Source organism: Staurois parvus, unplaced genomic scaffold (assembly GCF_062004578.1).
Source record: "Staurois parvus isolate SC_StPar_1 unplaced genomic scaffold, SC_StPar_1.0 ptg001129l, whole genome shotgun sequence".
Classification (NCBI taxonomy): Eukaryota; Metazoa; Chordata; class Amphibia; order Anura; family Ranidae; genus Staurois; species Staurois parvus.
This window is the reverse complement of record NW_028318925.1, coordinates 414,664-432,139: the sequence shown is the minus strand read 5'-3', so window position 1 is coordinate 432,139 and position 17,476 is coordinate 414,664. Positions and strand designations below refer to the sequence as shown.

Genomic DNA, 17,476 nt, shown 5'->3' with positions numbered 1-17,476 from the left:
CCAATGAATCTGGCTCTGGTTGTAATGCTATGTGAGTAACATAGGACAGATGTTCCAAATCACTGTATGTAACATTTCTAAAACTATCCACAGAGGGGTACAGTACAGTATACAGAGACCATATAGATCAACATAAATTTGCATATTGAGGTATCAAAAGGCCAGCTAAACAAGTTGTGAGGACTTTGGTCAATGAGTATATTAAGGCCTCTGGGATGTCGAAATTGACCACAGGATCGGAACTTAAGCCCTGCTGAAAACTGCAGAACATAACACAAGTGTACAAAAGTTAAATATAAGCAAGCCTGCCTGGATCTGTGCACATCTAAAGAGTTTATTATATTACAGAAGAGGGTATGACAAGAAAGAGAGAAAGCAAGAAAGAAGAAGAGGAGGAGAAGAAAAACCCCAAAGCGGCAGGGTGTAGGGGAAAAGGGGGGGGGTCACCTCTGGGGGAGCCAGAAAGACAGGAATCAGTACCATGTCTCAATATATTGTACACTGTTCAAAAAATTAAAGGAACACTTTTTAATCAGAGTATAGTATCAAGTCAATTAAACTCCTGGGATATTGATCTGGTCAGTTAAGTAGCAGGGGGGGTTGTTTATCAGTTTCAGCTGCTTGGTATAAATGAAATTAACAGGTGCACTAGATGGGCAACAATGAGATGACCCCAAAACAGGAATAGCTTTACAGGTGGAGGCCACTGGCATTTTCTCCCTACTAATCTTTTTTGAATGTTTTTCACTAGTTTTCCATTTGGCTAGGGTCAGTGTCACTACTGGTAGCATGAAGGCGATACCTGGACCCTACGGTGGTTGCACAGGCAGTCCAATTCCTCCAGAATAGCACATCAATACGTGTCATTGCTAGAAGGTTTGCTGTGTCTCCCAGCACAGTCTCAAGAGCATGGAGGAGATTTCAGGAGACAGGCAGTTACTCTAGGAGAGCTGGACAGGGCTGTGGAAGGTCCTTAATCCTTCAGCAGGACTAGTATCTGCTCCTTTGTGCAAGGAGGAACAGGATGAGCATTGCCAGAGCCCTACAAAATGACCACCAGCAGGCCACTGGTGTGAATGTCTCTGACCAAACAATCAGAAACAGACTTCATGAGGCTGGCCTGAGGGCCTGACGTCCTTTAGTGGGCCCTGTGCTCACTGCCCAGCACCATAGAGCTCGACTGGCATTTGCTACTGAACACCAAAATTGGCAGGTCCGAGCTGGCACCCTGTGCTTTTCACAGATGAGAGCAGGTTCATCCTGAGCACCTGAGAGAGATGTGAAAGGGTCTGGAGAAGCTTGTAATATCGTTCAGCATGACCATTTGGTGGTGGGTCAGTGAGGTTCTGAGGAGGCATATCCATGGAGGGACGCACAGCCTAAACAATGGCACCCTGACTGCCATTAGGTATCAAGATGAAATCCTTGGACCCATTGTTAGACCCTACACTGGTGCAGTGGGTCCTGGGTTCTTCCTGGTGCATAACAATTCCCAGCGTCATGTGACGAGAGTATGCAGGCAGTTCCTGGAGGATGAAGGAATTGATACCATTGAATGGCCCCCACGCTCGACTGACCTAAATTCAATTATACACCTCTGGGATATCATGTTTTGGTCCATCCGATGCTGTCAGGTGGCACCCCAGACTGTCCAGGAGCTCAGTGATGCCCTGGTCTAGATCTGGGAGGAAATACCCCAGGACACCATCCGTCATCTCATTAGGAGCATGTTCCGACATTGTCAGGCATGCAAACAAGCACGTGGAATCCATACAAACTACTGAGTACCGTTCTGAGTTGCTACAATGAAATTTCAGCAAAATGGACTAGCATGCTGCATCATTTTTTCACTTTGATTTTTGGGGTATCTTTGAATTCAGTCCTCTGTAGGTTGATCATTTTCATTTCCATCAAACGATGGAGCATCCTTACATTCCTAACACATTTTCCCAGTTTATATCAGTATACTGTAGATATCCAGCATGATATTTTTCCCATTGAGATCTGATGTGTTTTCAAATGGTCCTTTAATTTTTTTGAGCAGTGTGGAACCGGCACAAAGTAGCCTTGTAGTCATATACAGTATATTGCAGGTATTCATCAAAGAGATTACAGTAGAACCACCTGGTCTAAAGATTCTCAGTCTTGTCCCAGAGGGCCGATGTCTGGTCTACCAGTTGTTCAATATCATTCACTCTTGTGAGCCAGAGTGCAACTGTCAGGGCAGATTGCAGTTTCCACATGGTAGGGATAAAAGCGTGTGCTGCATTCAACAGGTGCTTAAGTAGAGATTTATGATATTGCTTCTCTGATAACAGAGTGAGATTAAGCAGTATCGCAGCAGGGTTATCCTGCAAGGAAACATCAGTAAATTTGTGGATCATTTGAAGTACAGGATGCCAGAAAGTGCACACCTCAGGGCATTTCCAAAAAACATGTAGGAATGCCCTCAGACAAACCACATCTCCAGCAATGATCACTCTGTTGGGGGTACAATTTGGCAAGGACTGACAGTGTTCTGTAACAAGACATTATTTTGTAGGTGGTCTCTTGGTATCTGCTGCACAGAGAAGATTTATGTGAAAAAAAAGAATATATGCTCCTTCGCTCCTTTTGAGGGTCAGAAAAAGTTACCTGTTGGTAAGGAAGGAGGGATAAGACTGAACCGTGGAGTTCCAACAGAAATTTGTAGCAGGTGGAAAGAGATCTGCAAATTGGGCCCTCTCCTAAACAGAGCTCTTTGAACAGGTGGAATTTTATAGGGAAAAGCACATGTTTAGGTAGAGAGTGCAAGAAATTAGATAACTGAAGGGCTCTCAAATGATCCGGAGAAGGGGTAGATGAACCTGGAAACAGAGTGCCCATCACAACCCAGCCATTGGGACACAAGAAATGGGAAGCACGCAATAGGTGAAGCGCTAAATAAATAAATCAATATATATATATATTAAGGTGCCATCAGTGAATATAAGTGCTATAGTGTTAATAGTTCCTTGTTAATCACTGGAACATTACAACCAATGGTGTATAAAAAGCCAAACTGAATGCTTAATATATCAATGAAAAATAATAAAAAATATAAATAAACACTCCAGTGACAAATAATCTAATATCTCCAAAAAAATTTTTTCAACAAATAAAAGGAGTTGCAATGGGGGCTAAGTATGCCCCCAGTGTGGCCAATTTGTATATGGCCCACTGGGAGGAAGAGGCGATTTATCGCCAAACCCCCGAGGAACTTATGCTATATTCTAGATATATAGATGACGTGATCATGATATGGAAAGGAAACAGTGAGTCATTACTAGGTTTTCTGAATGGAATGAATATCAATAATAGAAATATAAATTTTTCATGGACATATGATAACTGTCAAGTTAACTTTCTAGATCTTAATATTAGAATAGAAAGAGGAAAAATTATTACTAAATGTTTTTTAAGGAAGTAGATAGGAATGGCTTTATACCAGTAGACAGTTGCCATTTTCCCCCATGGCTGTATAATATCCCAAAGGGACAACTGGTTAGGCTAAAAAGGAACTGCTCAAACCAAGAAGAGTATAAAAAACAAGCGGAAGTGATGGGGAACAAATTCATAAACAAAGGGTACCCAAAGCAAGAAATTGAAAGAAAGATTAATGAAGTCGGGAATCTGGAGAGGAATTCGTTGATATTGGACAAGAAGAAGGACGAGAATTTTGATAGTCAGATGGCCATTGTGCTAGATTTTAATGTCCACTATAAAAAAATAGAACAAATATTTAGGAGGCATTGGTCAATTTTGAAATCTGACCCTGTGTTGAACCCAATATTAGATGATTGTCCAAAATTTATTTACAGAAGAGCACCCACATTGAGGATGAGGCTAGTTAAAAGTGTGTTAGATCCACCTGATAGGAAAAAATCAACTTTTTTGGACCAAATAGGTTTTTTCCCGTGCAGACATTGTTATGGATGCAGGGAAACAAGAGGTAAAAATGTGAAACGGAAAACCTTTAAATGTAATGTTGACGGAAAGGAGTTTAAAATCAAGGATTTCATTACTTGCTGTACAGAAGGTGTGGTCTATGGTTTGGAATGTGACTGTGGCTACCAATACATAGGCAGAACAAAAAGACCCCTCTGGAAACGTATTAGGGAACATGTTCAGAACATAAAAAATGGTTTCCCGAAACACAGTGTATCCAAACATTTTTTAAAAAAACATAATAAGGATCCTTCAGGTTTGAGGTTCTGGGGGATTCAAAAATATACCAAACACTGGAGAGGAAGCAATAAGATTAAATCTTTGAGCCAGGCGGAATCTTGATGGATTTTTACTATGCATACGCAGGCACCTTTTGGACTCAATGTGGAATTTGATTTAAATTGTTTTATTAGTGACTTTTAATAATTAAGACTATTATTATTTTTTAGGAAGCCCCTAGTGGTGGTAGTCTGATATGAATGGATATATATGTACATATTTTTTATCGGAATATTTGTTAATATAAACTCTGGGTCTATTGTTAGAATAGACGAGAGTATAAAGCAGTTTAGTCAAATATATATCCATTAAGAATCCTTTTGAATTATTAACATGTTGTTTAGTTTTATATGATTTTTAATTTATGAGATTTGATAAAAAGGATGAATTAAAAGGTTTATATATATAATATGAGGATTACTGTAAACTCAAGCCATGGGTGTATCAACAGGGTTCCTTCTATATATATAAGAGATGTTCTTATATATGGTAGAGATGCTTTATAAGGGTTAAAGTATAAGTGGTCCCATTTTAATTTTAATATTAAGGTTAATTTTTGAGGAATATATTATTGGAATACAAGGTATATTAAATTTAGGATGGGTCTATATGTAGAAGGGCAATTTTATAAGATGTGGAAATATATATATTCATATATATATATATATATATAATTTTATATAGGTTTTAAAGCTTATATATATTTTTTTAATTGGTGTTTATTAAATATAATTACATATGTGTAGTAAAGTGTTTTTTAATAAAATAAAGAAATTTTTTTTAATATATGTTGATTTTGGGGTTTAAATTATACGGTGATACTCCATAGATTTATTGTTTAACAATGGGACACAAGAATTGCAGTATTAAATAGTGGTATAGATCGAGGTTTTTTCCCTTAAGAGGGACATTATGATAATGTTCCTCCGTGCTGTATAGTGAAGATAGCGGGCTTCGGGAAAATGGCCGCCGAGAGCCCGCCTTCTAATTGGGAAGAGAGATTAGGCTGGATCCTATTTAAATGCATTCAGACACTGGTGGGCGTTAACCCTGATGAAGTCACGACGCACGTGACGCAACGCGTCGGTACGCCATATCCGGTTTGAAACTACGTCACTTCCGGTCACGTGGGACGCATGTCCGAACGGAGCGGCCATATTGGAGTTCCCCTGTGTTCATGAGATACACCTATGGGATGAGGTGGAAGGCTTTTGTAACCAGGGAAAAATTGTGAGTACAACCAATATGTAATAGAAGTGGCTTATATTAAACAATATTACACTATGGGAAGCTCTGTTTTATGTCCTATATGACGTATGAGTGGAGGAGAAGTGGAGACCCTGTGATCCCCTGTTGAGCTACCGAAGGAAAAAGATTGGCCATAGAGGAGATTAAGTAGTCTTTTGGCCCCTCGAGGGTCAGTGCGGGGAGGTGAGCAGGCACTGCTGCCATTTGAGGATTTGTGTTTGAGCACTAGAAGTGGAGAACACTGTTTTATCACAAGATACACTTGCATGGACTTTATTTATCTATATATATATATGATACATCTATATATATTTTTTTTTTTGTATATGCACGGAAAAAAGTTTTTTTATACACTTGTTCACTTTTGATTATCGATGAGCACTTTCTATTTTTAAATAGTGAATGAGAAGAAAGGAAATTTTTTTGGAGATATTAGATTATTTGTCACTGGTGTGTTTATTTATATTTTTTATTATTTTTCATTGATATATTAAGCATTCAGTTTGGCTTTTTATACACCATTGGTTGTAATGTTCCAGTGATTAACAAGGAACTATTAACACTATAGCACTTATATTCACTGATGGCACCTTAATATATATATATATTGATTTATTTATTTAGCGCTTCACTATTTTAAGGTATATATTTGGCTACTTAATGGTTAAGTTAAGTGACAGCAGCTGTTGAGATAGGGATCGTGCCTATATTGAGCGCAGGAGGATACATTAATATTGTTTACGCAATAGGCAATGAGGTGACAAGGATCGTAAGTGCAAATCAGTAAGCCCATGTAAGAACCCTGGATGGCCTATTATCGGCATCAAAGGAGAGAGGAAACTCTCCAAGGAAACCAATTTCACAAATCTGTTAATTTCGGCCAACACAGGGCCTATCAGCGGATGGGTGGAAAGGTGAGACACATATTGTTTACCTGCCCATGGCAGCCCTGCAAGCAGTGCCCCAGCTGCGTCTTGTTCCAATATGACCGAGTTTGTGGGCCTGGTGTTACAACAGTCCACTACTCTGGTCATTTAGTCAGCTGTGTAGAATAATGCTGGCTCAGGAAAACCCAGACCGCCTTTCAGTGAGGGTGCTTACTGTGCCATACAAACTTGATGAAAGCTGAGCGCACAGAATGAAAAAGCAAGAGGCAACTTGATCGTTAAGGCCTGTAGTAAATATAACAATCAGGGCATAGCATTCATTTCAAATACATTGCAATGACCAAACCATGACAAAGCAAGGAAATCGGCAGATGAAGCAGTCAGGACAGGTTGAAAGTTCAGGGAGAAAACCACATTCAGATTCTTCAGGATTTTAGTCCCTAAGTATTGTATGGACTCTGTGGCCCATTTAAAAAGAAAATGTGGATGTAAACTTGCCACAACTGATACATAAAGGGACACGTTCAATGCCTCCATCTTTTGGAAGTTAATATTAAAATTGGAAAGTGAGCCATAACGTTTCAGCTCCTACAGTAAGGAGGGTAAGGAAATGAAGGGTTCTTCACATAAAATAGGAGGTCGTCGGCATAAGCTTCCAACTTATGATGGTAATCACTTACCTGACCATAAGACACGCGTAGGTTTTAGAGGAGAAAAATAAGAAAAAACATATTCTGAACCAATTGACTTCAGACATAGTACAGGAAATGACCAGAGACTGCGGACATGGTACAGGAGATGACCAGAGACTGCGGACACAGTACAGGAGACAGCACAGCACAGTACCAGAGACTGCGGACACAGTACAGATGACGACCAGAGACTGTGGACACAGTACAGGAGATGACCAGAGACTGCGGACACAGTACAGGACATGACCAGAGACTGCGGACACAATAGAGGAGATGACCAGAGACTGCGGACATAGCGCAGGAGATGACCAGAGACTGAGAACACAGTACAGGAGATGACCAGAGATTACGGACGTAGTACAGGGGATGACCAGAGCCTGCGGACGTAGTACAGGGAATGACCAGAGACTGCGGACATAGTACAAGGAATGACCAGAGACTGCAGACAGTACAGGGGATGACCAGAGACTGCAGACAGTACAGGGGATGACCAGAGACTGCAGACAGTACAGGGGATGACCAGAGACTGCAGACAGTACAGGGGATGACCAGAGACTGCAGACAGTACAGGGGATGACCAGAGACTGCAGACAGTACAGGGGATGACCAGAGACTGCAGACAGTACAGGAGATGACCAAGAGACTGCAGACAGTACAGGGCATCCCGGACCTTTAGGGAGGGAGGGGGAGCGGGTACCTGAATTTGACAGGTACCTACTCCCACTTCTGTGGAGTTGTCCTCCCTTTACTGTGGGCAACCGGCTGAGACAGACGGGTGCCCACTGCGCATGCTCGAGAAGAGCTGCACTTTGTGAATGGCCCAGCATCTTCCGGGACCTTTTATGTGTCCCAGAAGACGCTGGACCATTCACAAAGCGCAGCGCTTTTCGCGCATGCGCAGTGGGCACCCGGCTGTCACAGATGCCGGCGCGGGAAGAAGCCGGCACGAAAAGACTGCGCAGTGCTGGACCGAGGAACAGGTAAGGTCCTGCATCAGAGAACAGCTGAGTGGCCGGCCTGGTATTCTGACATGGTGGTGGTGGAAATATCGGACCGGTCGCTTTATACTTGCTCCATAAGACGCACTGACTTATTCCCTCCTTTTTTGCGTCTTATGGAGCGAAAAATACGGTACATGCACCCCCCTGAATAGAACTGTCATATCTGACGTGTTGAAGGAATGACTCCAACGTAAGGATGAAAACTAAGAGTGACAATGAGACAATTTCTTTATTATGTCAGGATTTCTGTGCCTAAGTTATCTGTGCCATGTGTGAATGCAGTTTGAATGTTCTTACTCCTTGGCAGTATTAACCACTTCATTCCAGTTCAGCTGATATAGTTCCTCTGTAATTTTAGCATTTGCAAATAAGATATCCCCTTTTGTGGTGGCACAACTATCATTTTGGAAAGTCACTACATTGCCTTGTTTTGTGAACTTCTTCACTGACAAGAAATTAGTTTCAAGAGCAGGAGCATACAGGACATTTTTCACAGGTATCTTTCTGGTGACACTCTGGGAAATAGTAAACAGTAAAGAAAACCATCTCCTATTCCTTCTGATTCTATTATTTGTCCATTAGCTGTCTTGATTTTTTCTGTATTACTCTGATCAAGATGAAAAGAAATTTCTGCCATTTGTCATGTGACTCATAGCTCCTGGATCATAGTGCCATGCATGCAAAGATAAGGTGCAACTTTTTGGATTGAAAAAAATATTAATTGAAAAATCCGTTTCTTCCTTCACACTTTTGTTTTTTTTTAGTTTAGTTTGTTTTTGCACTCCAGCATTCCAGACTCTGCAATTTGCTTTTAAATTACCTTTTTTTCTTGTACACAAAGCATTCATGTGTTTTCTTGCTACTGTTTTTATTCCTATTTTCCATCTTTAAAGCAGACTCTGTGAGAGAAGCACTGTCACTAATAATGCTTTCTGTTTTACGCTTATATTTATCCATGTCAGAGGATGAACCACAGAAGAAAGGGCTCATCTGCCATCATTCAGCATGACCACACTAATTTGGGCAGAAATGTGCGCAGATGGGTACTCAGGTGCAAAGCTGACAGTTCTTGGCGCTCAGTGGCCTATTTATAGTCAGCACTCTTTTGCAGTTTGTTATTTAAAAGATCTTTATTTTTTTTATATTAAGCAGAGAAATTGACAAAAATGCCTGTAATGCATAATGTACTGTACTTTGTAGAATACTATTCCAAACATTATTACAAAAAATGTTTTTCTCCTATTTATCCCAAATACAAGAAGCAAAAATGTGTAGGTTTTGATGCATACATCAGCACGAATTTGGAGATATTAGTCATTTCCCAGTAAAACGGCTATAATCTACAGACTGGCCTGGGTGTAAACATAGAACAGGGCCATAGCAGAGTTCGAACTCTCGGTCAATGCATCTGCTGGTCAGGGGGGGGAGGAGCCCGAACATGGCGACCGAGGAGAGCGTGAGGCACTAGCACTCTGCTAGGCTCCGCTTTCCATCCTTCCCAGGGACCCTCGGAAATAAAAAAATGAAGGGGCAGACTCACCGGAGTTAGGTGGGACGGGGAGCTGAGTGGCCCGTAAAGAGAGGCAGGAGCCGGGTCAGCCGGGAGACGAGGAGACGCGGCGGGATCATGTGACAAGCCGCGGAGGATCTCTGGGAGGAGGTGAGACCGGCCGGCATCCTGAGCAAAGAGGGAAGTGCCGGCTCACTCCTGGCCTTGTTCCCCGGCGTGCAGACTGGCCCTGGACCCTGGAAAACTGTGAGAAACAGCATGTAGCCTTGTGATGACCTCCAGGTGACCGAGAGACCAAAGGAGACCCGGAGGAATCCCCCTGGGACTGAGAAAGGCCCTCTACCCGACGACCAGAGCCTCTTACAAGTAAAGAGACGGGTGAGTGTGAGCGGCTGGGGCTTTTTACATACTGGAACATTGTGTGTGTACTATAATCTCCTGTGGCAGAGGGGAAAAAAAAAAGGTGAAAGAGAGGAGGGGGGATTCTCAAGGGTCAAGAAGAGGTGGAGAAGAGAAGAGGAATAAGGAGACACAGAAAAGGAAAAAAAAAAGGTGAAAGAGAGGAGGGGGGATTCTCAAGGGTCAAGAAGAGGTGGAGAAGAGAAGAGGAATAAGGAGACACAGAAAAGTAAAATAAAAGAAAAAATAGCAAGGCAAGGCTGGGTTAACAAGCCATAGACATTTGACTTACATTTGTATAAGGGGTCATAGAAGAAAACAAGACCCATAGAGGACATGAAGAATAAAGGAATTAAAGGAGCAGGACTCAAAGGGTCTCAAACGGGAACGATTAAGAAATATACTACTCAAGGAAATAGTACTCCAGAAAGGCCCCAAGATACTAGTGAAAAGGGTGAAATGGAAATCAGTCTGGGAAGTAACCCTAGATTATCACTGGACATGAATAGCAGCTGTAGTCAACAAACGGTGGAAAGGCTTGAGAAAAACGAACCTGAGGGTGAACTACATGTACCAAATAAAAAAGAGATGACAGAAATGTTTCAAAGTCTGGAGAAAATGATAAAGCAAGAAATGACATCTATTCGGAATGATTTGGGGCACCTGTTGCTGAGAGTGGAGGAAACAGAGGAGAAAGTTTAAAATCAGGCCCAAACCATTGCTAAACTAGAAAGGAAGATAATAAATATGGACTTTATTCAGAAAAAACTTCTTTATAGGATGGAGGTTCAAGAGAATAAAGAAAGAAGGAGTAATCTTAGGGTACGAGGAATCCCAGAGTCTGTAAAAGGGGAATCACTGTATGAACTAGTTAGTAAAATTCTAAACTCCATAATGGATAGAGTGGAATCAGAAGTGATTAATCTGGATGGAGTGTTCAGAACAGGAAAGTTCAAACAGATCATGGGGAAGGAGAGACCGAGGGATACAGTTGTTCAATTTCAAAAATCTGGGGACAAAGATAAGATTTGGAGGAAGATTAAAGGAAGATCAATAATTAAATATAGAGATTTAGATATCCAAATCTATGCGGACTTAACATCAGAGACCCTATGGAGAAGAAGATCCTTGAGACCTTTATTGGAACAAATGAGAAAGCAGAAGGTGCAGTATAGATGGGGAACCCCAGAATGCCTAATTGGATGGAGAAATGGAGTCACAGCCTATCTGAGATTTCCAGAGGAACTGAGAGTCTTTTGTGAGAGATTGGACTTGCAAAGAATGGAAATAGAAGGATGGGAAGAAGAAAAAGGAGAATCAGAAGATATAAGAAAAGAGGACTGGCTGTGGGTTAGGGGAAGAAGAGGGGGCGGTTTGGGGCGGGGGAGAGAAGGAGGGGAGAAATAGAGACTCGATTTTTTTTTTTTTTCTCTCCCTTCCACGCTCCTCATTTCCCACCCACCCCCTTCTGAAAATAGGGTATTTCTTCTGGACTGATTTCATCTTTTTTTTTTCTTTCTGAGTCAAATTTTTAGAGAGAGGTGAGCCGCCCATGGGCGGAGGTCAACCCCAAAGTCTTAAATCAAGGGTGGGAATGATCCCACAAATGATTAGTAGGAACTTTACAAGCCTAAAAAGGGATGGGGGGAAGGGGGGAGGGAGGGGACGAGAGTTGGGTGGGAGGGAGGGAGGGGAGGAGGTATTGGGTCAATACTCTGCATGACAGAAGGGATAAAGAGGAAGAGGCAATCTGGAAGAGAGATGGAGTTAATCGGGAATGATGGAAGAAATACAGTTTATAACCTATAATGTGAACGGGTGGAGTTGTCCAGGGAAGAGATTTAGATTGTTTAATGAGTTACATCATAGGGCTACGTCAGTGGTATTTTTACAGGAGACGCATTTTGAGATAGAGGCAAACGTGAAATTGAAATCCAAACACTACCCAACATGGTACTATGCAGATTCTCCAAATAAAAGAGCAAAAGGGGTTGCAATAGGTTTTGCAAAGAATATGAGATTTGAGCTGGAGGATAGAAGAACTGACCCGGAGGGGAGGTTTTTATTCTTAAAAGGTAGACTCCAGGGGATTGAGTGTACTTTAGCCAATATATACTGCCCTAATAAAAACCCGGAGATGTATATGAAGGGTCTGCTGAAAAAATTAATGGAATTTAAAAAAGGGCGCCTGATAGTAGCTGGAGACCTAAATTTCTGTATGGACCCACAAAAGGATAATACCTCTTCCGTGCAAAGAGAGGGGAGTAGGTCTCTGAGAGCTCTGAAAAAAGTGATGCATGAATATCAACTAGTGGACACTTGGAGAATAAAGCATATGAAAGACAGAGACTATACCTTCTTCTCTAATGCACATGAGATATACTCGAGATTAGATTACATCTTAATAGACCATCAACTTATAGATCATCTGGTTAAAATTGATATAGAGACAAGGACGTTCTCGGACCATGCTCCGGTTGTAATGAAAATGGGATGGGGAAGAAGGTGGACGGGAGGATTAGGGTGGAGGTTAAATGAGGGTCTTCTTCTGGATGAGGATGTAGTTCAGAAAATCGAGAAAGAGATTAAAGTATACTTTAAGGAGAATGAAACAGAGGACGTATCGATAGCTACAGTCTGGGAAAGTCATAAGGTATTCATAAGAGGAATCTTGATTGCGGCGGGAGCAAAGAAGAAAAAGGAAAGAAGAGAGAGGGTCAGTGGGCTCTTAAAAGAAATATTGGACTTGGAGCAGATCCATAAGAAGAAAATAACAAAAGATACGAGACAGAGGTTATCGGATAAAAAAGATGAGCTAGAGAGGTTGATGGATGAGGAGAAGAGAAGAGTATACAACAGGGTTTTGAACGAGAGATATAGATGGGGGGACAGACCAGGAAGATATCTAATGAGAGCTTTGAATAAAAAGAAAAATAGGAACTATATAGAAAAGATAAAAAGTTCAAAGGGGGAGTTGGTCCACTCAAATAAAGAGACTATTAAAGTGTTTACGGAGTATTACAAAAAGTTATATAATATTAGCCCCCAAGGCCCCCTAAAAGAAGCCCAAGAGGGAATTAATGAAAAAAAGATGACATACTTAAAAAATGCGGGATTACCAAAACTAAGTGAAGCACAGTTGAACTCCCTAGACGCAGAAATCTCCCAGGAAGAAATTAAAATAGCATTAAGAAGCACAGGGGGGGGAAAAAGCCCAGGCCCGGATGGATATACAGTTAAGTACTATAAGAAATTTAGTGAAGTACTGCTACCCAAGTTGGAGAAATATATGAATGCTCTGGGAGGTGGGATGGAAGTGAGGAGAGAATCCCTACAGGCCCATGTAGTACTTATTCACAAGGAGGGAAAAGATCCATCTCAGTGCTCCAGCTATAGACCTATCTCATTATTGAACACAGACACTAAACTGTATGCAAAGGTGTTAGCAAACAGGTTGAGGGATCTGATGCCTGAATGGATTCATGGAGACCAGGTGGGCTTTGTACCAGGGAGAGAAGGTAGAGATAACGGCTTGAGAACCCTGATGCTTATTCAGAAAAGTAGAAAGGGGAAAGCCCCGGTGGTGCTCTTGTCAATTGATGCAGAAAAGGCATTTGATAGAGTGGACTGGGGCTTTATGATGGACAACTTAAAAGTGCTGAGGATAGGTGAGAGAATGCGAGAGTGGATAAGTAAATTATATAGGGAGCCTACTGCAATCATCACGGTAAATGGGGAGAGATCAGAACCCATCGGAATGTCTAATGGTACAAGACAGGGCTGTCCACTGTCCCCTCTGCTATATGTATTGTCACTCGAACCTCTGTTGTCAATAATAAGAAATAGTGGATCGGTAAAGGGAATTCAGATAGAATCCATAGAACATAGAGTAGCGGCCTTTGCGGACGACTTATTGTTCTATGTGGGGAATCCCCGAATAACTCTCCCAAATATAATGAAGATTCTGAAGGAGTATGGTGAACTATCAAATTTAAAAATTAATCCAACGAAAACAGAGATCCTGAATATTAATATACCAAAGAATGAAAAAGAAAAACTACAAAAAGAATTCCCCTTTATATGGAGAGAAAAAGAGATAAAATACCTAGGAATAAAACTCACTGCCTCATCTAAGCATTTGTATAGATTAAATTATATCTCTTTAATAAATGAGATCAGGGAAGACTTAAAAAGACTAGAAGGAGGAAATCCATCCTGGATAGGACGTATAAACCTAGTCAAAATGGTAATTATGCCTAAAATACTGTATAGATTTCAAATGGTACCAATTAAAATTCCAGAAGCCTTCTTTAAGATAATGAAAAAAATGTTAACAAGATATATTTGGAAGAATAAAAAACCTAGAATAGCATATGAAACATTGGGTAGGACTAAAGAGAAAGGGGGATTGGGCCTACCAGATGTCAAGAGATACTATAAAGCAGTGGTTTTAGCAAGAATATATGACTGGACATTTAACCATAAGGGGAAAAGCTGGGTAACAATTGAAAATGATCTTAGTGGCAATAGATTGAGTCAGATAATATGGGTTCCACCACAGTTCAGGGGAATTAAAGAAAGCACAAGTATCTACACTTTAAATGTCTTTAGGGTATGGGACAATTTACACAAAAACATGAAATGGGAATTTAACTCTATATTAATGCCTCTCACAAATACTGAGTACTTCCCCCCGGGACAGGATAAGATATCAGGGAGATGGTTTAGAAAGGAGGATACCCAATTGAGAGATGTTTTGGTGGAGGGAGAATTGAGATCACTTAAAGAGTTAATAGAGAAGAAGGGAGATATTTTTATTAGAATAGATGAGTGGAAATATCATCAATTGAAAAGTTTTATTGGAAACCTACCGAAACCCCTGAGAATAAAACGGGAGTGGAATATGTTTGAAAGGTTGTTAGAGACACGAAGGGATGGGAAGCACGGTATCTCAAAAGTGTATAGAATACTCACAGAATTAGACACAAACACAAAGTTAATTTTTATGACAAAATGGGAAAGGGATATGGGAGTTGGGTTTGATGAAGATAAACAGAGAAAGATGTTTAGATTGATACACGATAATGTTAGTATGAGAGAGGTTGAGGTTAATTATAAGTGTGTGACACGATGGCATATTACACCGAGTGTAGAGCACAAGATGAATGGGGAAAACTCAAATATGTGTTGGAGAGGATGTGGAGAGATAGCCACGGTGTTTCACATATGGTGGGAATGTCCGAAAATCCAGGCTTTTTGGAAGATAATAGTTAAATTAATTGAAGAAATAACTGGAATTGACATAGGGTTAGACCCAACAACGTGCCTCCTACACAATGTGGAGACATCTGTAAATAAATATAAAGATTCAGGTATTTGGTACTTCTTGAATGCGGCGAAAGGGTTGATACCCCAGTTTTGGCGGAAAGCTGAGGTACCGAAGGAGGTAGACTGGATTAATAGAGTAAACCAGATAGGTAGAATGGAAAGATCATACCATATGCAGGAAGATAGGATGAGAGTTTATTCCAAGAGATGGGAAAAGTGGGAAAGAGCAGGATTGAAAGAGAAATATAGGAAGATATGAACTAGGATGTTAGCAAAAAAATTAATAAGCCTCAAGAGATTAGAAAGGGCTAGAGTCTGCAGAGGGGGAGGAGGGGGGAGGAGGGGCGGGAGGGGGGGTAGTGGGACGGGAGGGAAAAGAGTTTTTAGTAAGGGAAAGGTAGAAAGGTTATATAATTGTCTATTTGTATGAGAATTATTTCCCTTTTTGGGTTTTTGTATTAATATGAAAAATTTAATAAATATTTAAATTTTAAAAAAAAGAACAGGGCCATAGCAAATGGGTTAAGTAAAAAATGAGACAGATTGAAGTTACCCCAAATTGTAAATAGGCGACACATTAAAAGCAGTTCCAATAATTCAGAACTAAAATAACTGCCCTGAAATTACTCTTCTACTTCTGGTGTGCAGGGATGTGTAATACATAATATCTGTTTACATACATGCATGCATTCTGATTACACATGTATATATACTGTATATGTATGTATGTTTGTGGGAAGGGGAGTTCTTTTTTTTTATTACACTTTTGTATTTTTTAAATATATTTTTTCTCTATTTTTTACAGTCACAAAGGAACTGATAAATAGACATCAGGGTTTACTAACCCAAACAGATCAAGCACAGATAATTCTCAGATCTGCTTCTACATTTGACAGATGTGCAGGAATTTTGACAGCTTTGAACCTGGAAGTGTTCAGAGCAGTGTAAATTAAAGTGTTAAGTGTGTCCATCATTATACTGAAAACCAGTCAGTCTGCTTACCAATCTAATCTTCAGGCCCCCTACAGCAAATAGCAACCCCCTCTTGGATACATCTTGATATGATAGGACAGGGGGGTACAAACAACAATAATACCTTGATAAAAAATTCAAATTCTTTCTAACTCTATTCAAAACAAACAGTTCTACTAACAGTTAACTACTGGAAATAAAAAAAATCCCCTTCTACTTACCAAAGTTATGAGTGGATGAATCTGTTTCTTGAATAAGCAAATGGCGGGCAGAAGCTGGAATTTCAAATACCCGAATGTAACCTTAATGGAATAAAAAAAGTAAACTATAATACACAGTGTAAAAACAAATTGAACATTAATGTAGAAATATGGTAAAAATGTAAAAGGTTAGCTTTAATTTGTGCGTCAGCAAGGCTCTTTCCTCACTTCTTGTAATACCCCTTGAAAATCGATTCTGACAATGTACCCGGTGGTAACCAAACTTACTATCAACTCTTCCACTTCAGGCATGGGATAAATATCAGGAAACTAAATATAATATCCAAATTCATATTTGGACATTACATTTAGTTTCCTGAAGTGACTACAGAACCTCAGGATGCCATATGCTTTAGGAATGAGTAAAGGCTAACATTTTCTGTACCTCCTCTAAAATTGCTTTTCTCTCAGCTTTAAGTACCCAATAAAATTTTAACTTTACTCTGATGTGACGCTGTCACAATTTCATGATAAATTACCAGACCAGAAAATTGTGAAAACACCTCCCAATTTTTCTGAGCGAACTTTCATCTTCTGAATGAAAATAGTAAAAAGAGTTTTTGGGATCCTATTCACAGGTATACCTTTTTCTGCTTCAAAAGCCTCACAATCCTTTCAAAAAACCCTTTAAAAACCACAACCCCACATTCCACAAATGAGAGTACTCAAAGCCAGATCCAGACCAGACCGGACGAAAGACAAAGAGTACTTCCTAAGATGTAATTTCTTTGACTCACACCAAGACACGATGGTAGATTTTCCAATAAGTCAGCTTCCTGTTAGGGTTGACAGAATCTGAGAAAAAATGTTTCTTTGGACCTGGGCTTCAACAGCCATGTTGTCAAAGCCAGTGAAACAGGGTGGTGTACTTACCCTTGGGACAGAAGATCTGGATGATCTGGTTGGACCAACAGAGAGTTCACTAGGAGTAATG

At 40.4% G+C, this 17,476-nt stretch overlaps 1 protein-coding gene across 1 annotated transcript in view; it reads right to left on the bottom strand.

Annotated features, from left to right (window-relative positions):
* LOC149440032 (A disintegrin and metalloproteinase with thrombospondin motifs 2-like) overlaps positions 1–17,476 on the bottom strand; it is a 987,780-nt gene that overhangs the window by 560,383 nt on the left and 409,921 nt on the right. The window contains exon 9 of the mRNA XM_089659016.1: positions 16,504–16,584. Coding sequence (XP_089515142.1) covers positions 16,504–16,584 — 81 coding nt within the window. The remainder of the gene's footprint in view (positions 1–16,503; positions 16,585–17,476) is intronic.